We start from the raw sequence: 22,671 nt of genomic DNA on the forward strand, positions 1-22,671 counted from the left end.
TGCTTTCTCCCACACCACACACACGTGAGGATTCAGTCATTATTTTCACATATCCATTTCTGTCGTATCAGTGCCTTCACAAATGATATGAGGAAAGGAAAAAAGCTACACTTGACAAGGCTGGGACTGTGTGTATACGGTAAACTGTGAGTGAGAGAGATGATAATTAGGTTTCCTACCCCTAACAACTGTCATACAGACACACACACACGCACACATTATCATGAGGGTTTTGGCTTTCTGAACCCTATGAAAATAGGCACATCTATCATATTCTCATACCCAGCACCACTAGAGACATAGAGAGAAAGAGAGAGAGCGAGAGAGAGAGAGAAAGAGAGACTGAGAAAGAGCGAGAGAGGGAAAGAGAGAGAGATGGAGAGAGAAAGAGAGAGAGGGAGAGGGAGAGAGACACAGAGAGAAAGAGAGAGAGAGAGACAGAGAGCGAGAGAAGGAAAGAGAGAGAGATGGAGAGAGAAAGAGAAAGAGGGAGAGAGAGAGACAGGGGGAGCGAGAGAGAGACACAGAGAGAGCGAGAGAGAGAAAGAGAGAGAGAGGGGGAGAGAGAAACAGAGAAGGGCGGTAGCAGAGCAAGTAAATGAAAGAATGTGAAATGAGGAGAAAAATGCTTGAGAGACAGGCAGAGAGACAGGCAGAGAGACAGGCAGAGAGACAGGCAGAGAGGCTACAGAGGGGGGGGGGGGAAGATGAACAACAGAACAAAGACAAAGTGAATCACCCCTGGTCTCTACATGTGTCGAGGCAGCCTGACATGTCCCAACTCACCGAGGTTGTTGTCAGTCAACACCTCCTTGACCTTCTTGGTGATAGCGTAGGTGTCCAGCTCCGGAGACATGGCCACCATCTCCTGAATGCTCAGTCCAGAGGCGCCTTGGCCAGGGAGGGGAAGGGGCAGGGGGAGGGGCGTGCTGGGTTGGGAGCTCTCCGAGGGTTCACTGGAGGGAGGCTGCTCCGTCCCTGATACCTGCAGGGCCAACGGGTCCCCCAGGCTCTTGACAGACTCCTCGGCCGAGCTGAGTGGAGACTCTGGGGCAGGACTGCAGCTGGCTGATGTCTTTGGGGTGCCCTCTGGAAAAAGAGAGAGAGAGAGAGAGAGAGAGGGGATTTGTCAGTGTTTATCCTAATGAGAAAACATGCACATAAAGGGGAGGGAGAGAGAGAGAGAGAGACAGGATGTGTCAGTGTTTGACCTACTGAGACAACACACACACATAAGGGAGAGAGAGAGAGAGAGAGAGAGAGAGAGAGAGAGACAGAGAGGTGGGTGACGACCTGAAAAAGGAACAGTAACACTGGTACTGGAGATGTGTGTGTTCCACGGCAAACATACATTATGTGTGAAGACCGTAAGATTCACAATGAGCTCTAAAAATAGCCAGGCTGGGAGTGAGGGACAGATATACACATATAGTGGAAAAGAACCGCAGCACTGAAGGCTGAAAACTCAAGTTCAGTATCTCTCAGTCTGTAATTAGTGTCTCTGTAGACCAGGGCTGTGTATGAAGCAGTGGACAGCTGTTGGCCTTGAACTGTTAACACATGTAAGACAAACACACAGGGAGGCATGTGGTTTGCCTGTCTGTCTGTCTGTCTGTCTGTCTGAAAGGCCAAACCAAACCCTTACTCTCTGCCTCACCACTTTAGGTCAAGCCCATCCCTGTGGCAAACGCCACAAGACACGATGGCCTAACATTTCAGTCTGACCCGTATGGCATTTCTCACAAGGCTTTCCCTGCAGCCACTAATTGTTGTCTGGCTTTTTTTTTTTTTTTTAAAAACATCTCTCCATGTGTTCTTGGTTGTAGGGGGAAAGAACATTGATTAATGGTTCGGTGATCGACTCCATATAAAATGAACTCACATCCTTGCGCATGTGCTTATATCATCTCTCTACATTTGAAACAGAAAATCAAAGCGGAAAACTGTCCGATGTTCTTTCCGTCATCCGTCAGTTTCTCTGCGCTCGCGCTCCCTCCCTCGTTCTCTTTCCGCCTTTTTTTTTTCTCTCTCTCTCTCTCGCGCTTCTCTGTTCTCTCTGTCTTTCAATTTCTCTCTCTCTCCCTCTTGGCGGTCCTGCTCTGCAGCGGGCCACAAGTGAGCAGTCATGGGAAGCCGTCACTATTGATTAGCTTCCTGCCACGCCGGAGGACGGGGGGGAGAGAAAGAGAGAGAGCGAGAGAGAGAGCGAGAGAGAGAGAGAGAGAGAGAGAGAGAGAGAGAGAGGGCAAGTGAAAAGAATAGGGGGGGGGGGCTGTGGTATGAGAGCTGGAATGTGTGTATGTGACTCAGAGAGAGAAAAAGAGAGAGGGATGGAGAGAAAGAGAGAGCAAGAGAGAGAACGAGAGAGAGAGAGAGAGAGAGAGAGAGAGAGAGCCAGTCACTTTTCATCTGGCCCTGGCACAGTGTGCTGGATGGTGACATGTGGCACTGGCGGCGTGGCACTAGGGGCAGAGATGGGCATTGGGATGACGGGTTGTCCTGTGACATAGTGGCACAGACCCACGCATGCCAGCAGGGCATACTGTCAGAGCAAACAGAACCCAGCAGGTCTCTCTGTGTGTGTGTGTGTGTGTGTGTGTGTGTGTGTGTGTGTGTGTGTGTAGGGCAGGATTTACATCTGGAACCATCACCCATGCACCCTGCTCCCTTCTTCTCCTTCTCCTCTGCACTATGAGCTGAGAATGTGAAAAATGAGCAGTGAAGCTCAAGTGAAACGTCAACATCCTTGGCTTCCATTTATCTGTCTGTCCGTACGATCTGTCTGTCCGTACGATCCGTCCATCCGTACGATCTGGATGCAGCCGGCGCCTCACCGCGCCTCACAAACAAATCACATGCAATTTATCTCACATGCAATTTATTTGTCATATTTCCTCTCTCCTTCCTCATTGTTTTGACAACATAATGTAAAGTACTTATTATTTCTACCCAATCTGGATTGCCCCCACCCCCCCCTTCACTTAAGCTCAGTGAGCGGAGATGTCTGTATCTCTCCAGGCTCCACTTTATAGTCCATTCATTTCCACTCCTCCTCCATTTGATTTCACTCATCAGCTTCATCTATGGATTGCTGGGGCCTAATTTGTGTAAGAGGTGATTGAGAGAAGGGGGCTTGTTGGGCAGACCCGTGTTCCAGTTCCCTGTGGACCCCCCCCCCCTTTTTTTTCCTCTCCTCTTCAGTATTCATGGCAGGCTGTGATTGGCCAGTCATTTGCATGTTAATGGGCAGGCAGGGAGCACTATGCTGGCTTGTCTGGGAGGTTGGGGTTTGGTAATTACCATACATCAGTGTTACCAAGGGCTAATTGATTAGAGCAGTTCTGGAGGCCTCATGGGAGTGCTTCCCCCACCCCTCCCCACAACCCTCCCCTCTTTTTCTCTCTTTCCCTCTTTCTATCTCTCTCTCTCTCTCTCTTCTGTGAATCGTGGAGGTTCAGCCTCCTTCATTAGCGCTCCCCTAAGCTGTGCCGAGGTTCTTCACGGCGTTCGCCGCGGCACTGCCAAGCTCTACTCCATACAGGCAAAACACACACAGAGTCGCGCGGCTAAACTCACTGCGCGCAGGTGTGTGTTTGCATACGAGGGTCAGACTGAAGTGTATCGGGTCAATATGAATATTTACCCGTGTGCTTGAGTACTTACTAGTTCAAACCGGGTTTGACTGTAAGAACGTCATTTCATAACTGTCACCTGATCACTTCATGACGACATGACAGTATCACGGCGCGGTCGGAGCACAAAGCTCCCTTTGGTTCATGTGAGTCAGTGGTAGACAGACAATGGTTATAAAGTGATGGATGGTGGTGTCTGTAAGAGAGAGAGGGGGGTGCTGTCTATGTTTGTGTGCATGTGTGAGTTAGACAGAAAACCAATTTGGCTGTCCAGACAGATAGAGGTCAGACTCCCCAGGGACAGACAGAGGATGAGACAGGGCTTGACCAAACTACCTTCAGGGTATTGAAAAATGTGTTGGTTTTAAGTGCGTAAGAACTGAAATTTTCCACTCAGTTCTCTCACAAACTCATGGACAGTTTGTGAGAGTTTTTTTCCTGTAGGGCTGTTTTTTATCATGACTTATAAGGAGGTCAACTGCTAACACATTGTTTGGTTGGTTTTCAATGATACACTTATTCTTTGTATGAAAGCCTTGAAATCAGTGATATTAAAGACAACAGCTGATCAAGAAATGTTGAGCAATTTTTGTACAAACTGACATTATTATCAGCATATGTTTTTTCAAGGTGCGTGAAAATCAAACTAGCAAAACATCTTTATAGTGCTGCTTTGATTAAGGAGAAAAAATCTTAATCAACACAGAGTGATTACTTGGTATTTTGAAATAATGAACCAACATCTGTTTGACCGCATTAAAAAAAAAAAAAAAAAAAAAATATATATATATATATATATATATATATATATATATATATATATATATTCCGCATTCTGCACTTCTGATTCTTTGACAACATCACGTTCTGTGTTAACCTGTGTAACTATCCATTTCTTCATTTAAAAATCACTAATAATCGCAGTTTGCAGTGATTTCACGCTTACTGCACTACATTTACTATCTGATCACCGTAAAAGGCTGCAACAATGCACTGGAAAATACCACTGCTCCTTGGCTGGAGGCAGAATTCCCTTTAACAGTGTGGAGTTTGTTATTTATGGTGATATATGGACGTATGGGGACTAAGGTTGTGTGTACCTTGTGTTGGTCCTTGCTGGTTCAGTGTGTTTTGGCCCAGTTCCCCATTAAGCCACAGCTGCATACGGATGAAGGGCTCCCGGCCTTTCTGAGTGAGCTTGCTCCAGGGTTTGGGTCGAGACAGCATGTCACTTACACTGCCCTGAGACAGGCCAAGTACCTGCAAGTTACATACACACACACGTTAGAACTTCAGTTAGGGACACACACAGAAAACACACGTGATACTTGATGTTACTTCACTGTTAACACGTGCAACAACTTGATAATGTCTTCTACACCGCAAGCACAGAGGCGCTGATGGAAAATAAAGCCCCACATAACCCAGAACTTAATGACAGAAATTTGAATCTCCTTTACTCCATCCAGCGTCAGACGTCTGGCCTGATCTCCATTACAGAAACAGACAGAGGGCAAGAGGAGCAATTTTCGACTTTTCCAGTGACTGTAAATAACACTTCACATCTTGGACAGTCTCCAAATTCAATAAAACTAAATTCTGTTTTTGGAGGAAAAACTCTGGCAACACTGTGAAATCTCCCTAAACTTCCAGTAATCTTACTGGATTAGGAACCTTTGCAAAAAATAATTTGGTTAGGGGCGTCAGTAATTGAATCTAGTTTTATTTTGGCGGAGGGCTTTTTTTTTTTTTTTTTTGCTTGAGTGCATGAGGCAGTGGCAGTCTGGGAGAGGCACTGCGAGCTTTGAGCGCTTTGATGGATGTGATAAATATGAATGGGAGTTGAGCAAAGAGGGCTCTAGCAGCCTATTCATCAGGTTTTATTGAGTCGTATCGGACTTGCATGGATGAGTTTGCCCCTGCGGAGAGACAAATTGACATGGTTTATCACTCCTAAAAAAGATAACATCTTTCTTCCGAGCAAATTACCAGTTTTCTCTCATGTATTGAGAGGAAAAGAGGAACATTCAATATAGCTGAGGGCATCCAGGCACTAACGGTGAGCGCTATCTTACAGTCGCCCGTACAAGATGTTTCTGGTAATATCTACGCTCCCCAAAGGGATCCAAGCAAGCCTGGGTACTTTTTATCAATCATGAAAAGGCAGGAAAGCAGCTGATTTTAAACTAATGGACTCCCACACAGAGTTATTTTGGAGGTATGACTCCACTCCGAAAAGGAGAACTCTTTTGGGTTTGGTTTATGCTAGGGGCCTAGGGACAGACTTGGTGAGGTCTGAACCGAAGCCACGTCACGAGTCCGCAGAGAGATTGTTCTTTAGGGACACGGGGGGTGTGGGGGTGAGGGCGGGGCACTTAGGGAGTAAGGGTTCGGGATGGGAGGAGGGGAGGAAAGGGCAACGGTCGCGCACCTTCTCTCCGAACGAACGCTGGCACACGCCGCTTTTTGCCAGTTTTTCTTTGACCAGCTGGGTAAGCTCCGCCGTGTCCAGCTCCCGGTAGTTGAAGGGCTCATACTGCTCGGGCGTCAAGGGGGGGACGGCCGCTTTGGCGGGGCGGGGCGCAGGCACGGACAGGGGCACGGGGGCACCGCTGAGCTCAAGGTAGGGGGAGCCAGCGTAAAGCCTGTCTGTCCAGGAGTGAGGGGGGTCAAGCAGCCGGGGAGACGTCTGGCATAGAGACACAGAGAGGGAGTGACAGTCAGTCCTGTAGCCACTCAGCCGAGTACACAGTGAGTGAGAGAGTCACAGAAACTGCCCTGTCGTATCAGCCGGCCAGCCACACGAGTGACACGGCGCAGAGCCGCGGCTCTGAGACAAAGAGCGCGCGCGCGAGTGTCAGATCCGAGCCGATCTCGAGTCTAAGAAAATTCTTGCACGGATGGATTATTCTAGCGAGGAATTTCGTGTGTTTTTTTTGCACAACCGCCCCCCCCCCCGGAAAAACTAACGTCATTCTTGTCCTGGTCATCCAAAACCAGCCCAATTGCTCCAAGTACCTTGGTCACGAATCTTCAAACATAACTCAGCTCCTTAGGTCAAACACTAGATGATTACACTAGAGCACAAATCAAATTAAAGGGCATTACGTCTACTGAAAAGGGTAGAGGGCTCATGTTTGGCTAACATGGCTGGTGACAAGCAAGTCAATTTAACTTTCAGTCTGAACAGCCACTCCTGAGGACGGGAGACGTTGAACCACCAGCTGAAGTGTACAAGAGAACGAAGGGTACTCTTATCCATTTTTTTGAAGTCAAGCTACTTGGGGAGGGAGGAGAAGTTGTAAAAATTGAAACATTCCTTGAGTTGTAAAAGAACTATAACCGTATGGATGGAGTAAAGGGTTCATTTCTTTATGTGTAAAGGCATGCGCTCACAAGGTCACAGAAAAAAAAAAAAAGAAACAAATCATTTAGCTCAGAGCATCTGAGACAACAGAAGTATAAACTTTTGAGGGTGAAAACATTCAAAGACCATTTTGACTACAGCTGTCTTTGGCCTGAATGAGAACTGAATAGTTTTTTTTGTGATCTCTGGTCTACGTACCACACAGTTCTTAAATAAAAGGACTGCTTTGTAAAAACATGTCAATCATGTGTGAGTGGTTTCATTTTGTTGAGATTATGTTCTGCTACACATTCAAAAAAAGCTTAGGTTGACTCTGTGTTGTCTCTGAGAGAAAACACTGGTTTGACCAAAGACACACAGACCAATCATTTTGGCTAAGGTATGAGTTGGGTTGCCAAGCTGTTCCATGCAACACCAAGCATATAAGTAACCTCTAGAAATCAGCAGGTGTACCACTGGATTTTAAAATATTTAAAAACTGCTGGGCCGACGTGAAAGTAAAAAAAAAACAAACAGAATTAAAATAAACCAATAAACTTAAGACTCACGATATACCTCTACACACATGGAGAGGGCTGGCTGATTGGTGTAAAATCCCTAATCCTTGACCATGCGCTGAGTATAAGAGTGTTTGCTTATTGACGCCGTCTCACCGCATGAACTGTCTAGTCATTGCTTGCATACGAACGGGTCTTTACCTCCTTGGAGTCCTCCTGGCTGTGGTTCTCGTCCGGGGCCTGAGTGGGTGTGCCGCGGCGGTCCTGGTGTGTGGTGCTCCACCACTGATCTCTGCCGTGGGCCCTGAAGGTCCCGTCCGAGGCCTTGCCCGGTTTGAACCCTCCGTCGGCCACGCCCTCTGCACCGGGAGAGCCGGGCCGCTCTTTCTTGATGGTGGAAAAGTCGATGAGGGGCGAGGAGGGGGACGAGGAGGCCAGCAAAGGGGCGTTCTTCAGGGTCAGGGCCAAAGGGTTGTAGGCGGGCAGGGGAGCCGCCAAGGAGGTGGGCAGCAGTTTAGGGGAGAGCAGGGAGAGGTCGCCCTGAGAGAGGGAGGAGATGGAGGACGATGAGGAAGAAGAGGCTTTGAGGATTGGCTCCAGGGCTGCCTGCTGGGCCTCAATTTCTCTCCGCGCTTGCTCCAGGATGGAGCGGATAGCCTCGTCTGAACCACTGCCTCCGGTACTGCTGCCACTCATCCCACCAGTGGAGGAAGGAGGGAGAGATGAGTCTGCTATAAAGAGAAAAAGAGAAGTACAGAGAGAGAGAGAGAGAGACAGAAAGGCAAATTATGAACTAGATGAATGATATCACTGATAGGCCAAGTACTTTGCCAAAAACTGGCAGACAGCGGTACATGGCAGACAGACCTAATAAAGTGGATGAAGAGGTGTGAATATATAGAGCAGTGTGCGACTAACCTGCTTTCTGCACCTGCAGCTCTCTCTTGGCCTGTTCCAGGATGGACTTAATGGCCTCGTCTGACCCTGTGTCTGGTGTGCGGATTCGGGTGGTGATGTTACCTGAAGGCAGAGAGCAACGGAGGCTTAGGAGAAAAGTCGGCGATTCAAGTTGGGTCAGAAAATGCAAGGTGTCATTTTCACAAAGTTATCAAAGTGCCCTTTTACATTTTACACGGAAGAGAAGCATCAAAGACAATATTTTGCAGGAACAGTTTTAATGCGTATGTCAGCTGGTAAGGAATGATGGTTAACACAACATGGAAGTAATTCCCTGTTCTCTTATATATGGAACGAGTGGTGGCCAGCAGCACTCAAATCAACCACAAACTCATACCTCCTGCTGCTCTGAAACCATTGCCCTTTTAAACACACTTGTTTATTCCACCGTTATACTTTTCTCACTATTAAAGTCACTGAATATGGTTCTGAATATGGATGACACAGTCTGAGGTCACTGGGCTCCCACGAATCAGAGAAGCGGCCTGTTTTTATTTGACCGCTGAGGGGTTTTGTGCAACGCCTGATGGTCACTTAGGCTTCGTTAACTCAGCCCATTCCCGCACGCAAGCCCTCATTAAAAATCCAAATTACATACGGCTGCCTGTGCCTGACGTCAGTGCGCCTCAGTGGTGATGGAGTGCTGGTTTGAGCTGGCTTTCAGACAACTGCACTCGTCACCGTTCAATAACTACATGACACGATTTTAAAGGAAAAAGAAAAAAAACCCAAAAAAACAAGCAAACCAAAAAAAAAAAAAAGAAAACTAGCCGGTACCTCAGGTCCCCAGGAACTAACAGCAGGCTCTGTTGAAACGAATGCTAATCTCAACTATTAGAAGTTCAGGGAAAAAAACAAAAAACAAAACAAAAAACAAAAATGACTTTAAGTTTGAAATGGCGAATCACTTTTTTTCTTTTTTTTTTGGAACGAGGGACGATGATCATAAGATGGACGGAGAGAGAGAGAGGGATGTGAATGGAGGACTATGGACACCCGCTGTTTTTTTTTTTTTTGGGTTTTAAAAAAAGGGACGAGGACACACCTGTCCGCGAGGCGCCTTCTGAGCCGGTTCTCCGCTTCGGAGCGTCCTGAAACACTCGGCTAAGGGCCTGGCCTGGGCTCTCTGTCAAAATAAACGACAAAAAAAGCGACGACAAGATGAAAAGATGAGTGTGGCTGAGCTGAGCTGAAAAACGCACACATGGCCGATGGGGGGGGGGGGGGGGATGAGGTGACTTTGAGCTAGTTTCGCACAGACAATCCAGCATCAGATTTCTTGGCAGACACTTCGAATCTTGGCCTGTAGAGAGGATGCAGAGTCACAGCTGCCTGTATCTGAGCACACTCTGATTTGTGTTGGTCAGCGAGGAAGGAACTCGTTCATTCCTCAGAACATTTAACACCTTTCAGTTTCCGTATCACGAAAAAAAGGCCAGCGTTTTAGCGACTTCCACACTGAATAATTTGGGCTCGAGGAGGGAAAAGAAAATTGACTGGGGAAAAAAAAAAAAAAAAGTTTTCAAACCGCGTTCACTTGCGTGTCGGCAACGTACGATAAAACTCGATAAAACGTGCTGTTTCTGCGGGCTAGCGTAAAAGCTACACATTTGAATGGATATTGGACAGGTCTAAGGCACAGTGCCAGGATTCTGGTTTTGTACTATTTCCAGACTTGCATATGGTAACAGCCATCAGGGTTCTCTCCTTTCTCTCTGTCTCTCCCTGTGCGATATTTCCCCAACACTCTGCTGACTGCCAAGCTTCTCTCGCCGGCGCATAATCAGAGCGGACAGCCACGTGCCCACAGTGTTTTTTAAGCCTTCACATCCAGCTGCCAAAAGAGGTCTTTTTCCCCCAATCAATTTGAAGAGAAGTCAAAATGCCACTTGCTCTGCACTGGTAGGAGTAGAGAGGCACGTTGCCCATCTCCCACTGCCTGATGCTTGACTGACGCTGCCTCAGATACGGCGGGCGAGAGCGATCGAAACTCAGCTGTGACTTGCCCGGTGCCTCTCCTCGCAGTCAATACTATTGATCAGTGAAAGGTTTCTGTATTGATCAGTTCGCAGTGAAGACCAGGGCCTAAGAGCTTTACAGGAACATCTTGAATGCTGGGTTCTCTATGAGCGGCGATGAGAAATTTACTCTGGCGTTTAATTTGACATGAAAGAAGGCGAGCGTCCGGTCTATTACAGAACTGTACACTTTGTGACAATATAGACTCTGACACAGCCTTCAGAGGCTCTTCACAGCTGCACACGCACGCACATGCCTGCGCGCGCATGCACACGCACACACACACACACACACAGACACACAGCCCCCTCCCCGCCCCGCACTCAAACACACATTGCACCACACACATACAGAAACACGCAGTTGCTTCTGCTGATGCAGTGCCTGTCTTACAAGTCTAAAACTGAGCACTGTGTGTGCAGCCTAAATCTGAAGGACTGTATATTCTTTTAAGACTGCTATGCACTCACCTCGCTGTCTTCCCTGGATGCTGCGCAGGGCTAGGATGTTCTGCTCGTCCGACAGGAACTGCTTCATCTTGTGGAAGGGCTCTTTGCCTCGGATGGTCAGCTTACTCCAGGGTTTGGGTCGCGCCAGGATCTCGCTGACTGAGCCCTGCGACAGGCCCAGGACGTAGTGGCCGAAGACGCGCTGGCCGATGTTGTGCTTGATCAGCTGCTCCTTCACCTGCCGGGCGATCTCGGCCGTGTCCATGTCCTCGCCCTCCGAGGCGCTGCCGGCTCCCTCCGACTGGCTGGGCGAGGGGGCGGTGCCGTTGATGTCCGGGCTGACGGAGGGCTGGTGAGGGGGCAGGGGGCTGGCCGACAGGGGGCCGGGGGCGTAGTGGGCCGGGGCGAAGAGCATGGCCCCGCCCGAAGCGGAGTCCTGCAGGGCTTTGGAGTAAAATGTCTGCATGAGCTGCCTCTGCAGAAGGGAGTTGAGCGCCACTTTGCCTGCCAGGGGGTAGGCCGCGCTGTAGAAGTCCTGCCCGATTCCCGTGGGCGAGAACGGGTGGGCGCCGTTGGCTGTGCTGGATGGGGGGTCTGAGGAAGGCGGGCCAGCTGAGTTGGGGCCAACCCCAGTGCGGGCCAGAAGCTGAGTGGAGGTGGGAGGAGGGGTGGAACCCTGCAGGGTGGGCAGGGCGGAGTTGGCTGACGTGGGCCCGCGCGGCTGGCTCTCCGTTGATGCTTCTTTCCCTTTCTGTCTGGCTGACCCTACAAGAAAGGTGAAACACAATGCATTATGGGGGAGTCAACAAAAAAAGGGGTCCAAAAAGACATAAATTAAAAGTTTTTTTTTTCCTTTACATAAATAGGAAAATGTTTTGTTTTTTTTTGTTTTTTTAAATGTCTTAAATTAACTTTATTGTTTTTTGTTCTTTTTTTGCCAAACCCCCCAGACAAGCCGCCCATGCATTTGTGGTTTACACCTTTCTTGTAAGCAACAGCCTGGAAGGACAAAGACACTGTTTGACACAAAATGGCCGCCTTGCATTTTGATGCTGCCATCCAGATCCATTGCCATCAGTCTTTGATATGCAGGGTCAGGCAGGCACGGACACACTGGGAGATGTTCAGCATTGAATTCAGAGTTTATAAGGCCATCTGGATTCCTTTCTTTCTTTCTTTTTTTTTTTTTGTTTTTTGTTTGAGCAGATAAGGGCACTGCTGGGGTAAACATGTTAACTGGAGAGAGAAAAACTCGACAGTGCATTCCTTACATAAGTCAGAGGGACAGTTCAAAAGGCCTCTGGTTTCTCTGGTTGGTGCTTTTGATGATATGGGAGCTGTGATTGGTTGAAGTTCAGCAGAAGCCCTGGTTGGTTTAAATTCATCAGAGTGTCAAGCTCAATGTTGACAGAGTTCATGAGGGCCTAAAGCCCGATTAGAGTCTTCAAAAATGCTGATTTACGGCTGTCTAAAAAAAAAAAAACTTCTCTGATGAAGCAGTCTTTATGAAAATCTTAGTTTAAATATAGCAAAACGTGGAAAAGAGGAAAAAACCACCAAAAATATGAAAAATAGGGGGAAAAAATGGTTATAGAAAGGAAATAGAGAGAAAGTCTATTATTTCAAAAAGAGCAAGATTACAACTATGAGTTTGACAGATTGCACAGTACTCTTGACAATGCTTTTCAGCAACCTTAAGCACTAAATATTCATTGCCCAGTCCTGAGTGAATCTAGTAAAAATATTCTTGGGTCACAGAGGAGCACAACAGCCCCACAGAGGTACAGCACAGTGCACTTTAGCACTTGACATAGGTGGACACAACGCCGAAGGAGGCAGTTAAGAGGAGGACATTTAAGAACCTTAGAAATCAAGTGGCATGAATTTTTCATGAAATAGCCTACATGTAGAGCTAAACATATCTGGCAACGGTAGAATTCTTGCAGGGCCCTATTCCATAAGCATAAGACACATCTCCGTAGACCCAGAGGGTCAAATGTCTCTACCTGAATGCAAACGCCACTCTGAATAAAGCACGCCACTGGCCACACAGGCAGGGTAAGACAAAAATACTTACAACAGTTCCGCTGTTTAAAATCCAGAGCCTCAGGTAAGTTTTAAAAAAAAAAAAAAAAAAACTTTCCAAACTTTAGTCAGGAATGGTTTGACACTGGGAGTCCACAGTAAATTAAATGATAAACAAATTTCATGTATGCAAATGGCCCAAAGGTCCACTGAAATTAGGGGGACATGTTGAGAGGATCAGGCCATAGTGACCTGTCAATTATGCTAATTTTATGCTAAGTTTTATGCCGTATTTAAATTCGGTGTTTATGCAGCCCCAAAGCGAATGCTTCTGACATTTTTCAAGCATGCACACCCTCGCGCACACACACATACATATGGACCCACACACACACACACACACACACACACACACACACACACACACACACACACACACACACAGAGAAAGGGCAGTGACTGTGGGAGGAAGCAGGGCAACTTCATTTGAATGTCTGATCATGTCTTCTTAATCTTCCTGTAGCCAAGGGTGAACTGATGTGTAGCGCATTTGTAGCTTGGAGACAAGTTGACCTCATACTGTGGTTGACCTGCGTATGCCTTTGGAATCTGAATGCGCTTCCAGAACATGACCAGGTCATGTCTGGCATTCAGGTGTGATCAGACTGAGGAATTCAGGTTATAACCAACACAGCAGTGTTCAAATGTCTATTGAACACCACATGTAAACGGCACAGAGACCCTGACACACAAAGTATGCATTCTGAAATCGCTTGGCTCTCCCACAATCAACTGGCACAGTAAAGATGACGAGAGGAAAAAAAAAAAAAAAAGTACCATATGAGTTTTGCTGTGAACTCAGACTCATAATGCTGATGATATCTAGAGCTTGTAACTGTGTTTCTCACACAAACAAATTTCACACTGAAAAAGGTGGTTTTGCAATATGCAAATACGGTACAGAGAGAAAGCGTGTGTGCACAAAGTTGAGGAAATACACCACTTTTGTTGCAATGCCGCATAAAATGTCTTCAGCTCATCTAGTTACGAGGAGCGTTCAGCGCAATATGGGTAAGAGACAGCAGTGTAAAAAACACTGCGATTCAACCAACAATCTCTCCTGTTCCATCCTAAAACCTCTATACCTTTTCTTACTAAAGCAACAGAAGGCTTACTATAGGCCCAAACATCTGAAGCTTCTCTCTCTCACTCACCAGTCCTGTCATGTAAAGAGACTTACCACTTAGCTCTGTGTTAGCAATGCGCAGAGAGGCACTCTCAGACTGCAGACTGCGGTTCTTCTCCAACAGCAAGACTTCCAGTGGCTTAGACGAATCCTGAGAGAAAGGGCCATGTCAGAGAGAGGTCACAGAGATGGTCAGTACGAGACCACTGACCAAGTTCGGACACAGAAGAATAGCACGGCAACAATGGTTGTGTCTGCAAAGGAAGCACTGGCTTAGTGTGTTTACCTGCACCGTGGAACTGTCAGTGGACCCAAACTCCATGGATTTGAGGATACTGTGAAGGAAAAAGTAGTCCAGTCAGACAGACACAGACACATACAAAGATACACACATACACACAAACACACACACACACACACACAAAAAAACACACAGAGTAATGCACAGTGCGTCAAAGGCATTCAGAATTCAATAAAACAACATCAAATTAAATCTATCTGCTTGTGAATGCGTTGTCTCCAATTGTGTTAGCGCCCATATTTTCAAAGATGGCTAAATAGGAGCCCCTAATGTTTTTCATGGCCAGATCAGATCAATTCCCCCTATATTAGAGTGGAATGCTTTCAGAGATGCTATCGGCGCTGCAGGCGGCCGGCAGTTATGCAGCTGATTATGGTAGTGTGAATTTGGGCCATGGAGCACGCTGAATAAAGGACTCCATTCATAGATGGAGCAGATTTACAAACACACGGAATCGAGTTATAGAAACACGAGCGCCAGACGTTCTGTGCTGGGGAAGTCAGTTAGAGCTCATGAAAGAAAGGCGATAAATAGATCAGCCAAGCGCTGATAGGACCTAATCAGGGCCAACGTTGTGCCCTAACTGAGTTAGCTGTGCACGCACACACACGCGCACACACGCGCACACACACACACACACACACGCAGACACCATTAACGGTTCAGAGACAGCCCAGCTTTTATTTAAGCGTAATGTCTCGCCTGATCCTTTGGGTGTGAGCCTTTTCTAATGACACGAGCGAGAATGGGTAAAATGGCTATGAAAACAGGCGACGTTTATAGACCGTGCTTTTGAGACACAGGAGCAACGTTTGGCTCCAACTGTCTCACCTCAGTTCTTTCTTCACTTCCTCATAGTCAGCCTGTTCCTGCAGCTTCTCCTCCAGTTGCTACAGAGAAACGACAAAAAAAAAGATCAGAGAAGGAGAGAGAAGAGAAACAGATCCGCGTCACCGCAATGCCACTCAGAGATGCAAGGACAGTGTTAGGTGCCAAGAGGATAAGTGGAGAGAGAACTTAAATGAGACAAATTTCGTGAAAACAAAAACGGTAAGAGAATAAGAATTATAAGGACTTTCTTAGGCCCTTGGTTACACGATCCCCTCTATCCTTGAAAACACGACCATACAGATCATTCCTAACTTGTCCTGGTACTAGGTTGATTGTAAAACACTGATATGTAAGAGATGCTCAGTGGTGCCCTCTGGTGCCGTGGCTGACCTTGAGGGTCGCACTCTTGGCGCTGAGCTGCTGCTCCAGCTGGCTGATCTGGTTGGAGGAGTTCTCTCTGAGCTTGGACAGGCTGGCCTGCAGTCTCTGTACATCCTCCACCAGTTGCACCATCTCTCGCTCCTTAGCGCTCAGCTCAGCCTCTAGACTGCTGCGGGACACCACCTCCACTGCCTGCTCCTACACTCACGCACACACACACACACACACACACACACACACACACACATACACATACATGGAGTTAGATTGGTTCTCAGTTCCTGGTGATGTAATGTGGGACTGTGGGACTGACTGCGTACAGTTCCTGAGGGTAGGGAGGTAAGGTGGTTGTGTGGTGTGCTGTACCATGTCAGGGGCGGTCTGGATCTGGGTGGCCAGCTGCAGGGACTTGTTTGCAGAGGTCAGCTGTTCCCTCAGAGCCTCTGCTTCCCTCTCTGCAGCCTCAGCTCTCTAGGGGACAGAGAGGTCAACGTGGTCAGAGTCAAAAACACATCGCCACGGTTACCTCAGAGGTCAGACACCATGTAAGCCTACGCTTTCAGGACTACCAAAAAAGAGCTCTGATAAAGCCGCAGTCTGAATGAACAGAAGTAACCGGACGCGCATTCAACACCGATTCACCTAAAAAAACCCAGATTTGTCTTAAAGCTATATTCAGTATTTATGTTCTTACCTATTCAACAGTGTTCTATAGACACTGCAGGCAACACACGAAGCAGAGATTTGACTGAATTCTTACGTTACAAAGCTATGAAGCAGAATTTATACACAAACACAAACACACACATATTTTTATATAAATACAGTGTGTGTGTATATATATATATATATATTTTTCTGTTGGTGTGTAATTGTTGAGCGTGAAGAGAGCTGATAAATGCCTCAGAGCGATATCACATCCTCTGTGGCCTTCACATTGGAGGTGTGAACAGTGTGCTGAATGTGCTATTCTGCACAGATAGGTCTAGCCATCACGCTCAGGGCTAACATTAACACATGTGTCAAAGGCACCTCAAGTTTCTTCTTTAAGGTCACCAGTGACTTTTAGAGCATTAAAATTAAGCTAAAGCCCTGTGAAACGGGCGAAAAAAACCCGGGATGACGAGATTTAGAAGAGGCTTTTTAATACCCTGGAGGAGTAGACGGCAGATACGGAATACGCGTGTTATTTTGGTGAAACGTCAAAATATGGATTATTAATGACAAACTGTTACCGCATCGTATTATTAATGACAAACTGTTCCTGCTCGATATTTGCATTTCAATCCTCAATACACTACAGCTTATCCATGAATTCAGCTTTGGTTTTTCTTAAAGGTATAGTGTAGTTTTAGATATGTGACGGATATACTGTATAGTTACGCAGAACATACAGTATTAAACACACACACACACGTATTGCACATCTGGACTGTTTATGACACTGAACTGCCTGAGAATTCAAATTTTCTGAATACTTACTTTAACTAAAGGAACCTAGCTCTAGTTACACTGAGTAAGCTGTAAACCGAAGGTCTGTATGACATCACAGTACTTTGCACAGGTAGTCTGGCAGTTTATAAGCACTAACTATGTTTACAGTGTGTCAAAGAACAATAAGAGTGTAGAGGATCTGGGTACAGCCAGGTAGACCCTATTCAAATATTCAACCTGTTTAACTGAAGCTGCCCCAAGTCTGTTTACAAAAAAAAAAAAAAGAAAAAAAAAAAAGAAGCCACTCATTGAAAGATCAGAACTTCTCTGGATTACTGGAGACCTACCTGATTGGCTCTCTCCAGGTCAGTCATTATCAACTCAATCTCATCGGCCCTGCAAAGCAAACAAGACCACAGGTGAACATGGCCCACTCTGTGCACACATGAATAACACTGTCACAAAGAACCACCGAATGAAGAAATGAACAAACAAACAAACGAACGCATGGCCACACACACACACACACACACACACACACACACAGCGTCAAACAGAGATTCTGTCAGCACAGTGCCATTTTGGCAGCGGGGTGCAGTGCCAGTGAATTTCTCAGTCTGTTGTAGGTCTGACTGTTTGTGGCCGAGTTGGGAAATGGATCGTTGGCTTCATTTCAGGCTCATATTAAATTCAGATTAAGCATAATTCAACATTTGGACATAAAATGCAGTGCGTATGTCCACACATTTGTATGCAAATGCATTCTGTGCATTTTGTTTCTCTCCACAGCAGAATTACTGGCTGATTCTCATGAATTCAGTCACATAATCAGACAAATATGTCTGATCTCGCATATTTAGTCGTTCACTTCCACATCTCGGTACTCTATTATACAGATATAACTTATTTTACTATAACAACTCCGAAACAGCTATACTTTATTTCTACATTCGTTTTTTATGCTTTTCAATAATTGTCATCAAATGAAAATCAAATGAATACTGAAACGTTTCCTGAAAGGCGGCATACGTGATGTTCAAGAGGTTCAAGCCAGAGTTGACAGCGAAGTAGATTAAAAACACGTGAAAGTAAAAACGTGAAAAATATAGTAACAGTAACAAGGACCAAACGTGACATTTGATCGAGTCTTTCCTTTACATATTCATTCGCCCTCCGAGAAAAGCCAGAGGGATTTCGGAGCTAAAATGAGATCCGTTCATGATAAATCGTGACGAACAGCACATCGAAGTTGTAAACATCGTAAACTCATCTTCCCTCCTTCCTGCAGAACAAATCGAATTCATAACTCTATAATCACTGCTCATAACAGTAAGGACTCTGCAAATGAAACAATCTGGATTTTTCAGATCAAAAATGACGGTCTTCACGTTCTCAAAGGCAATATATATCTATTAGTCTCCATCTCTAGATATACATCGCTATCTCTATATATCTATATTTCTATATCTACGTTTATCGACGTTAGGGATGTACATGGTTAATCAATGATTAATTATTAATCTTATATGAATGTTAATCTGTTCATTTATTGGCAGGTCCTCTCACTACTGCACAGTCTGTTCCCATTGGCTCAATGCGTCGTCGTTTATTTCGGACAGGACGCGCTCTCTTTCACAAATGGTTGCAGGCGGACACCTCTGGGATTTATTTTTAAAGGTCTGATTAATCACTCAGTCAGTGGAAGTTGCGTGTGTTTTGTTCTAGATCTTAGGCTTTCTTCTTTTTTTTATGATTCAGAATGTGTGTCCCATTAAAAACAAAGTGCAAAGTCTACAAAGCATCTTGCACAGTGAAATGAAAGGTAATCTACATTTTTTTTTTTTATTTATGCTTATATCTGACACAAATTGGATGTTGTCTTGAATATGTAAAGGGTGAAAATGTAAGTTTAATGTGGCTCTACAGTCTATCTAGTTTAAACAAAAAAACCAAACAAACAAAAAAGAAAAACAGAGCATTTGTAGTTGTCTCTGTATTAAGCACTGTTGTAGTGGAACTTTTTAATTGGTTGTAGCAGAAAACGTGTAAAAATACCTATTACAGATACATTATTCAAAATGAAGAACTGAAGTAATTTTGTAGCTTTATCTTTCTGCTTGAAGATACATTAAAAAATAAAGAGAAAATTATTCTACTGCTCACAAGTACTTACACACACACATACACACACACACACACACACCTCGGTAGACCCATTAAGCCCTCTCAGTTTCAGCCTAATCCAGGGGGCTGTGAGCATGGGAGTGAGTGTGTTTAAGCCCCCTGGACAGATCCACGCTAAAACAGAGGGATTAAACTAATATACTCTTTAGGCTTCTCTTAATACAAACTAATCTGACATAATATTTTCTGATTCTGCTTGCCAAGGGTATGCTCCTACCAATGGCCCAGCACACGTGTTTGTTTTCCGCTCACCTTTTTAGGTTGGGGGTCAAAGGCGCACTTACAGAAGGGGTTAAAGGAGGTCTGGCCAGAGCACGGGGCCAGGCTCTGTATAAACCAACATCCCTGTTCAGACACTGCAGGTCATCACTCTGTATTCTACTACACAGAGGGTACTATGTGGCAGGCCTTTGGTTTTGAAGCCATCAGCAGTCATAGAGACAACGGATCTTGACTTATTTTTCACAGGGAAGGGATCCAGGTGTCATGTGACCATGAAAAAAAAATTTAATCATCTAATCATCTCAGACATTTATACAGTGATGTCTGTGCCATAGCTGCTCTGGTTAGTTCCATTAAACTGTCTGACAGTTGTGACACACACACATACACACACACACACACACAGAAATGGAAAGCTGCTCAAGTGCGTTAATTACACTAACGACCTAACATCTAATTATAGGTGATTCTGCATGAAGTACTTAATTACCTTAATTAAGGCTCAATCTGTAATTACACATGCGTGTATCATTTGGAGGGTGCATGGCTCTTGTTTGAATGTGTGTGTGTGTGTGTAAGTGTGTGTGCTCTGGGGGTGCCATTTCAAAAGATGGTTATTTTCAAGAGAGTCAATGGTGGCACAAGTTTGATTATGGTTACAACAAGAACGCTGTGTTTGAACACATCGTCCAGAGCTGTTCTAAATCATAAAACACGCTCACTGGATACGAGGTCAAAAGCATGCCTTAGGCTACACACAGATATAATAGGAAATGCCTTTTTCTCCCTGTTGCTTCTGAACAACTCCCATGCATTAGCGCATTAAGGTAAAACTAATACGGATTCATGCCTGCTTTTCTGTACAATCATGGGCTTTGTTATCAGGGCCGGGAGTGGGGGCAGTTTGAAAATATCTGATAATGTAACACACATACAGAGCAAAGTGCCAAATGTGATCGTTTAATCAAAGTACAGATGTACGAAGCGTTTTAAATAAACCTTTGGATTTGCATGGATTTTTGGAATTATGAAGGAAATGGTGGCAGGATTCCAAAGCAGATCAGCGATAGGATTTTTTTCTCTCTCTCTGTCTCTCTCTCTTTTGTGTGTGTGTGTGTGTGTGTGTGTGTATGTGTGTGCGTGTGTGTGTATGTGTGTGCGTGTGCTGATTGAGTGTATCTGTGGTCAGCAGCAGCGCCGTTCACCTCATAAGCCGCGGTTAAAGGAAGTTCTCTCAACCGCCTGTAATTGAAACGCGAGAGAGATCTGTTCCAAAACCAGGTCAATATCCCCCCCACCCCCAAGTCTCCACGAGAAACCATCAACGATGGGTATTTTATATTCTGATCATTCAGTGCCAATAAAATGCAACATACTGATGCTTTATAATAGACAGATCAAATTGATCATAACTGTAAGGTTGCTCTGATAAGATCTGATATATTTGGGGGGGGGGGGGAATTCCTATGAGGAGATTATGACGCTTCTGCTCACATACACTGGATGCACTGCTATAAAATCATTAGTGCAGTCAAAACAACTGTAAAACAATCCATATGCAGCACAAATACGGGTCAGATCAACGAATGCACATCCTGGCACTTACGAGGAAAAAAAAGCACCCTAAACCTTACAAAAACAGAAATGGCAAAAAAACGAAAAGACAAGGAAAGGAAACAGATAGATTAGAGTGACCACAAAGCAGTCCTTTAGGCCTTCCAGTCTTTCAAAAGAAATTTGAGGCAGTCAACGACCAGCTCTGGTTGAGTCTCGTCTCCCACTGTGAGTCAATAGCCCAGTGAGAAAGCAGCACAGGGCTCAGGCCTCATACCAGTCACTGACAAAGAGCTCATGGAAGAGAGAGAGAGAGAGAGAGAGAGAGAGCCCTAGCAACCGTCGCCAGCCTCTGCACCAGTCATCACTGGATTTTAATTGAGCAATCAAGGGACTATTAGAATTCCAATTAAACGGGTAATTATGTTTGATTGGGCCTGATTAATCCAGGCTGGAAGGGAGACGGGTGGGGGGGTTCGGCCTTTCCTGACTGACCCTGCTCAGAGACGGCGTGGTATGGCTCAGCTTTGTGGAGGGGTGAGGGGTGACAGAGTCCTCCGCCTTCTCCCAGCCCCCAAAGTCCCTCTTTCTCCTGGATGTCTCATTAATGAGGTGCAGGGAGAGAGAGAATGAGAGAGAGAGAGAAAAAAAAGAAGGAGAGAGAGAGAGAGGGGAGGGAGAGTGCTTGCACTGCCCCCTTAATCAGCAGCACAGCTCAGTGCTCTACAGAGACACCCTACCTGAGCTTCCCTACCACACAACTCTACTTCCCTGAAACATGACCTAGATAAAGCCTGTCTCTCTTTCTCTCTAACACACACACACACACACACACACAGCCACCCAATCAATGAACGTGTGCTGACTAGCAGTAATCAGAGAGAGCAGAAGGAGGTGGAGGCACTGGTGGAGGTCTTGGGTGGTGCGGGGCTGATGATGCACGCAAGCACACTCATGTAAACACACACACACACACACGCGCGCGCACGCGCACGCACACGCACACGCACACACACACACACACTCGCTCTCAAACCTCAGAGCGTCAGACCCATCTCGCGATGAGGAACTTAAGCCGAGCCTCTGAGTGAACGAGGAGAGTTCTGGGTCTGTAACATGTGTGTGTGTGTGTGTGTGTGTGTGTGTGTGAGCGCGTCTTTGATGTGCGACAGTGAGTCAGAGATGTAGTTTCAGTGCCACGGCGTTTGTGGGTGTGCGATCCTTTTGTTGCCCCTGGGACATTCCTGAGGCGTGCACCTACACACGACTACCACTGTGGGGAGACATCTCATACCTCAGACGCAAAGCAGCCACTGTGTTCAGACACACCTCAACATCATCATCATTCCACATCATTACCTCAACACTTCTCTCTCTGTCCTCACATACCAGCCCAGTTCCTCTTCATACTTCTCCGCCGGATGAATGTGTCCATTGAAAACATACCCACTGCTGTAAGAGTCAGTCCCTGACAAATGTTTAAAATTCCATGAAATTCTGTGGTCATCCAGTATCAGGAGATGTCTGTCTACACAGGGCTTGTGAGTCTGCCCGGAGGACGGCGTCTTAACACTGCATAATGTTAAGGCTGGGTTTGGGTGCAGGGTTAAAGTCAACGCTTCTGCGGTGAGC

At 46.0% G+C, this 22,671-nt stretch overlaps 1 protein-coding gene across 5 annotated transcripts in view; it reads right to left on the minus strand.

Moving 5' to 3' along the window:
* Window positions 1-22,671, minus strand: part of cux1b (cut-like homeobox 1b) — a 115,362-nt gene that overhangs the window by 21,248 nt on the left and 71,443 nt on the right. For 3 of the 5 annotated variants that reach the window (XM_030776496.1, XM_030776498.1, XM_030776494.1), the window contains 6 exons: window positions 17,427-17,475; window positions 16,012-16,116; window positions 15,655-15,843; window positions 15,265-15,323; window positions 14,419-14,467; window positions 14,187-14,283 (listed from right to left, as the gene is read on the minus strand). In XM_030776496.1, the coding sequence (XP_030632356.1) occupies window positions 14,187-14,283; window positions 14,419-14,467; window positions 15,265-15,323; window positions 15,655-15,843; window positions 16,012-16,116; window positions 17,427-17,475 (548 nt within the window). The remainder of the gene's footprint in view (window positions 1-14,186; window positions 14,284-14,418; window positions 14,468-15,264; window positions 15,324-15,654; window positions 15,844-16,011; window positions 16,117-17,426; window positions 17,476-22,671) is intronic. The other 2 variants (XM_030776495.1, XM_030776497.1) reach the window with 1 other exon arrangement.

This window comes from Chanos chanos, chromosome 6 (assembly GCF_902362185.1).
Source record: "Chanos chanos chromosome 6, fChaCha1.1, whole genome shotgun sequence".
NCBI classification, from domain to species: Eukaryota; Metazoa; Chordata; class Actinopteri; order Gonorynchiformes; family Chanidae; genus Chanos; species Chanos chanos.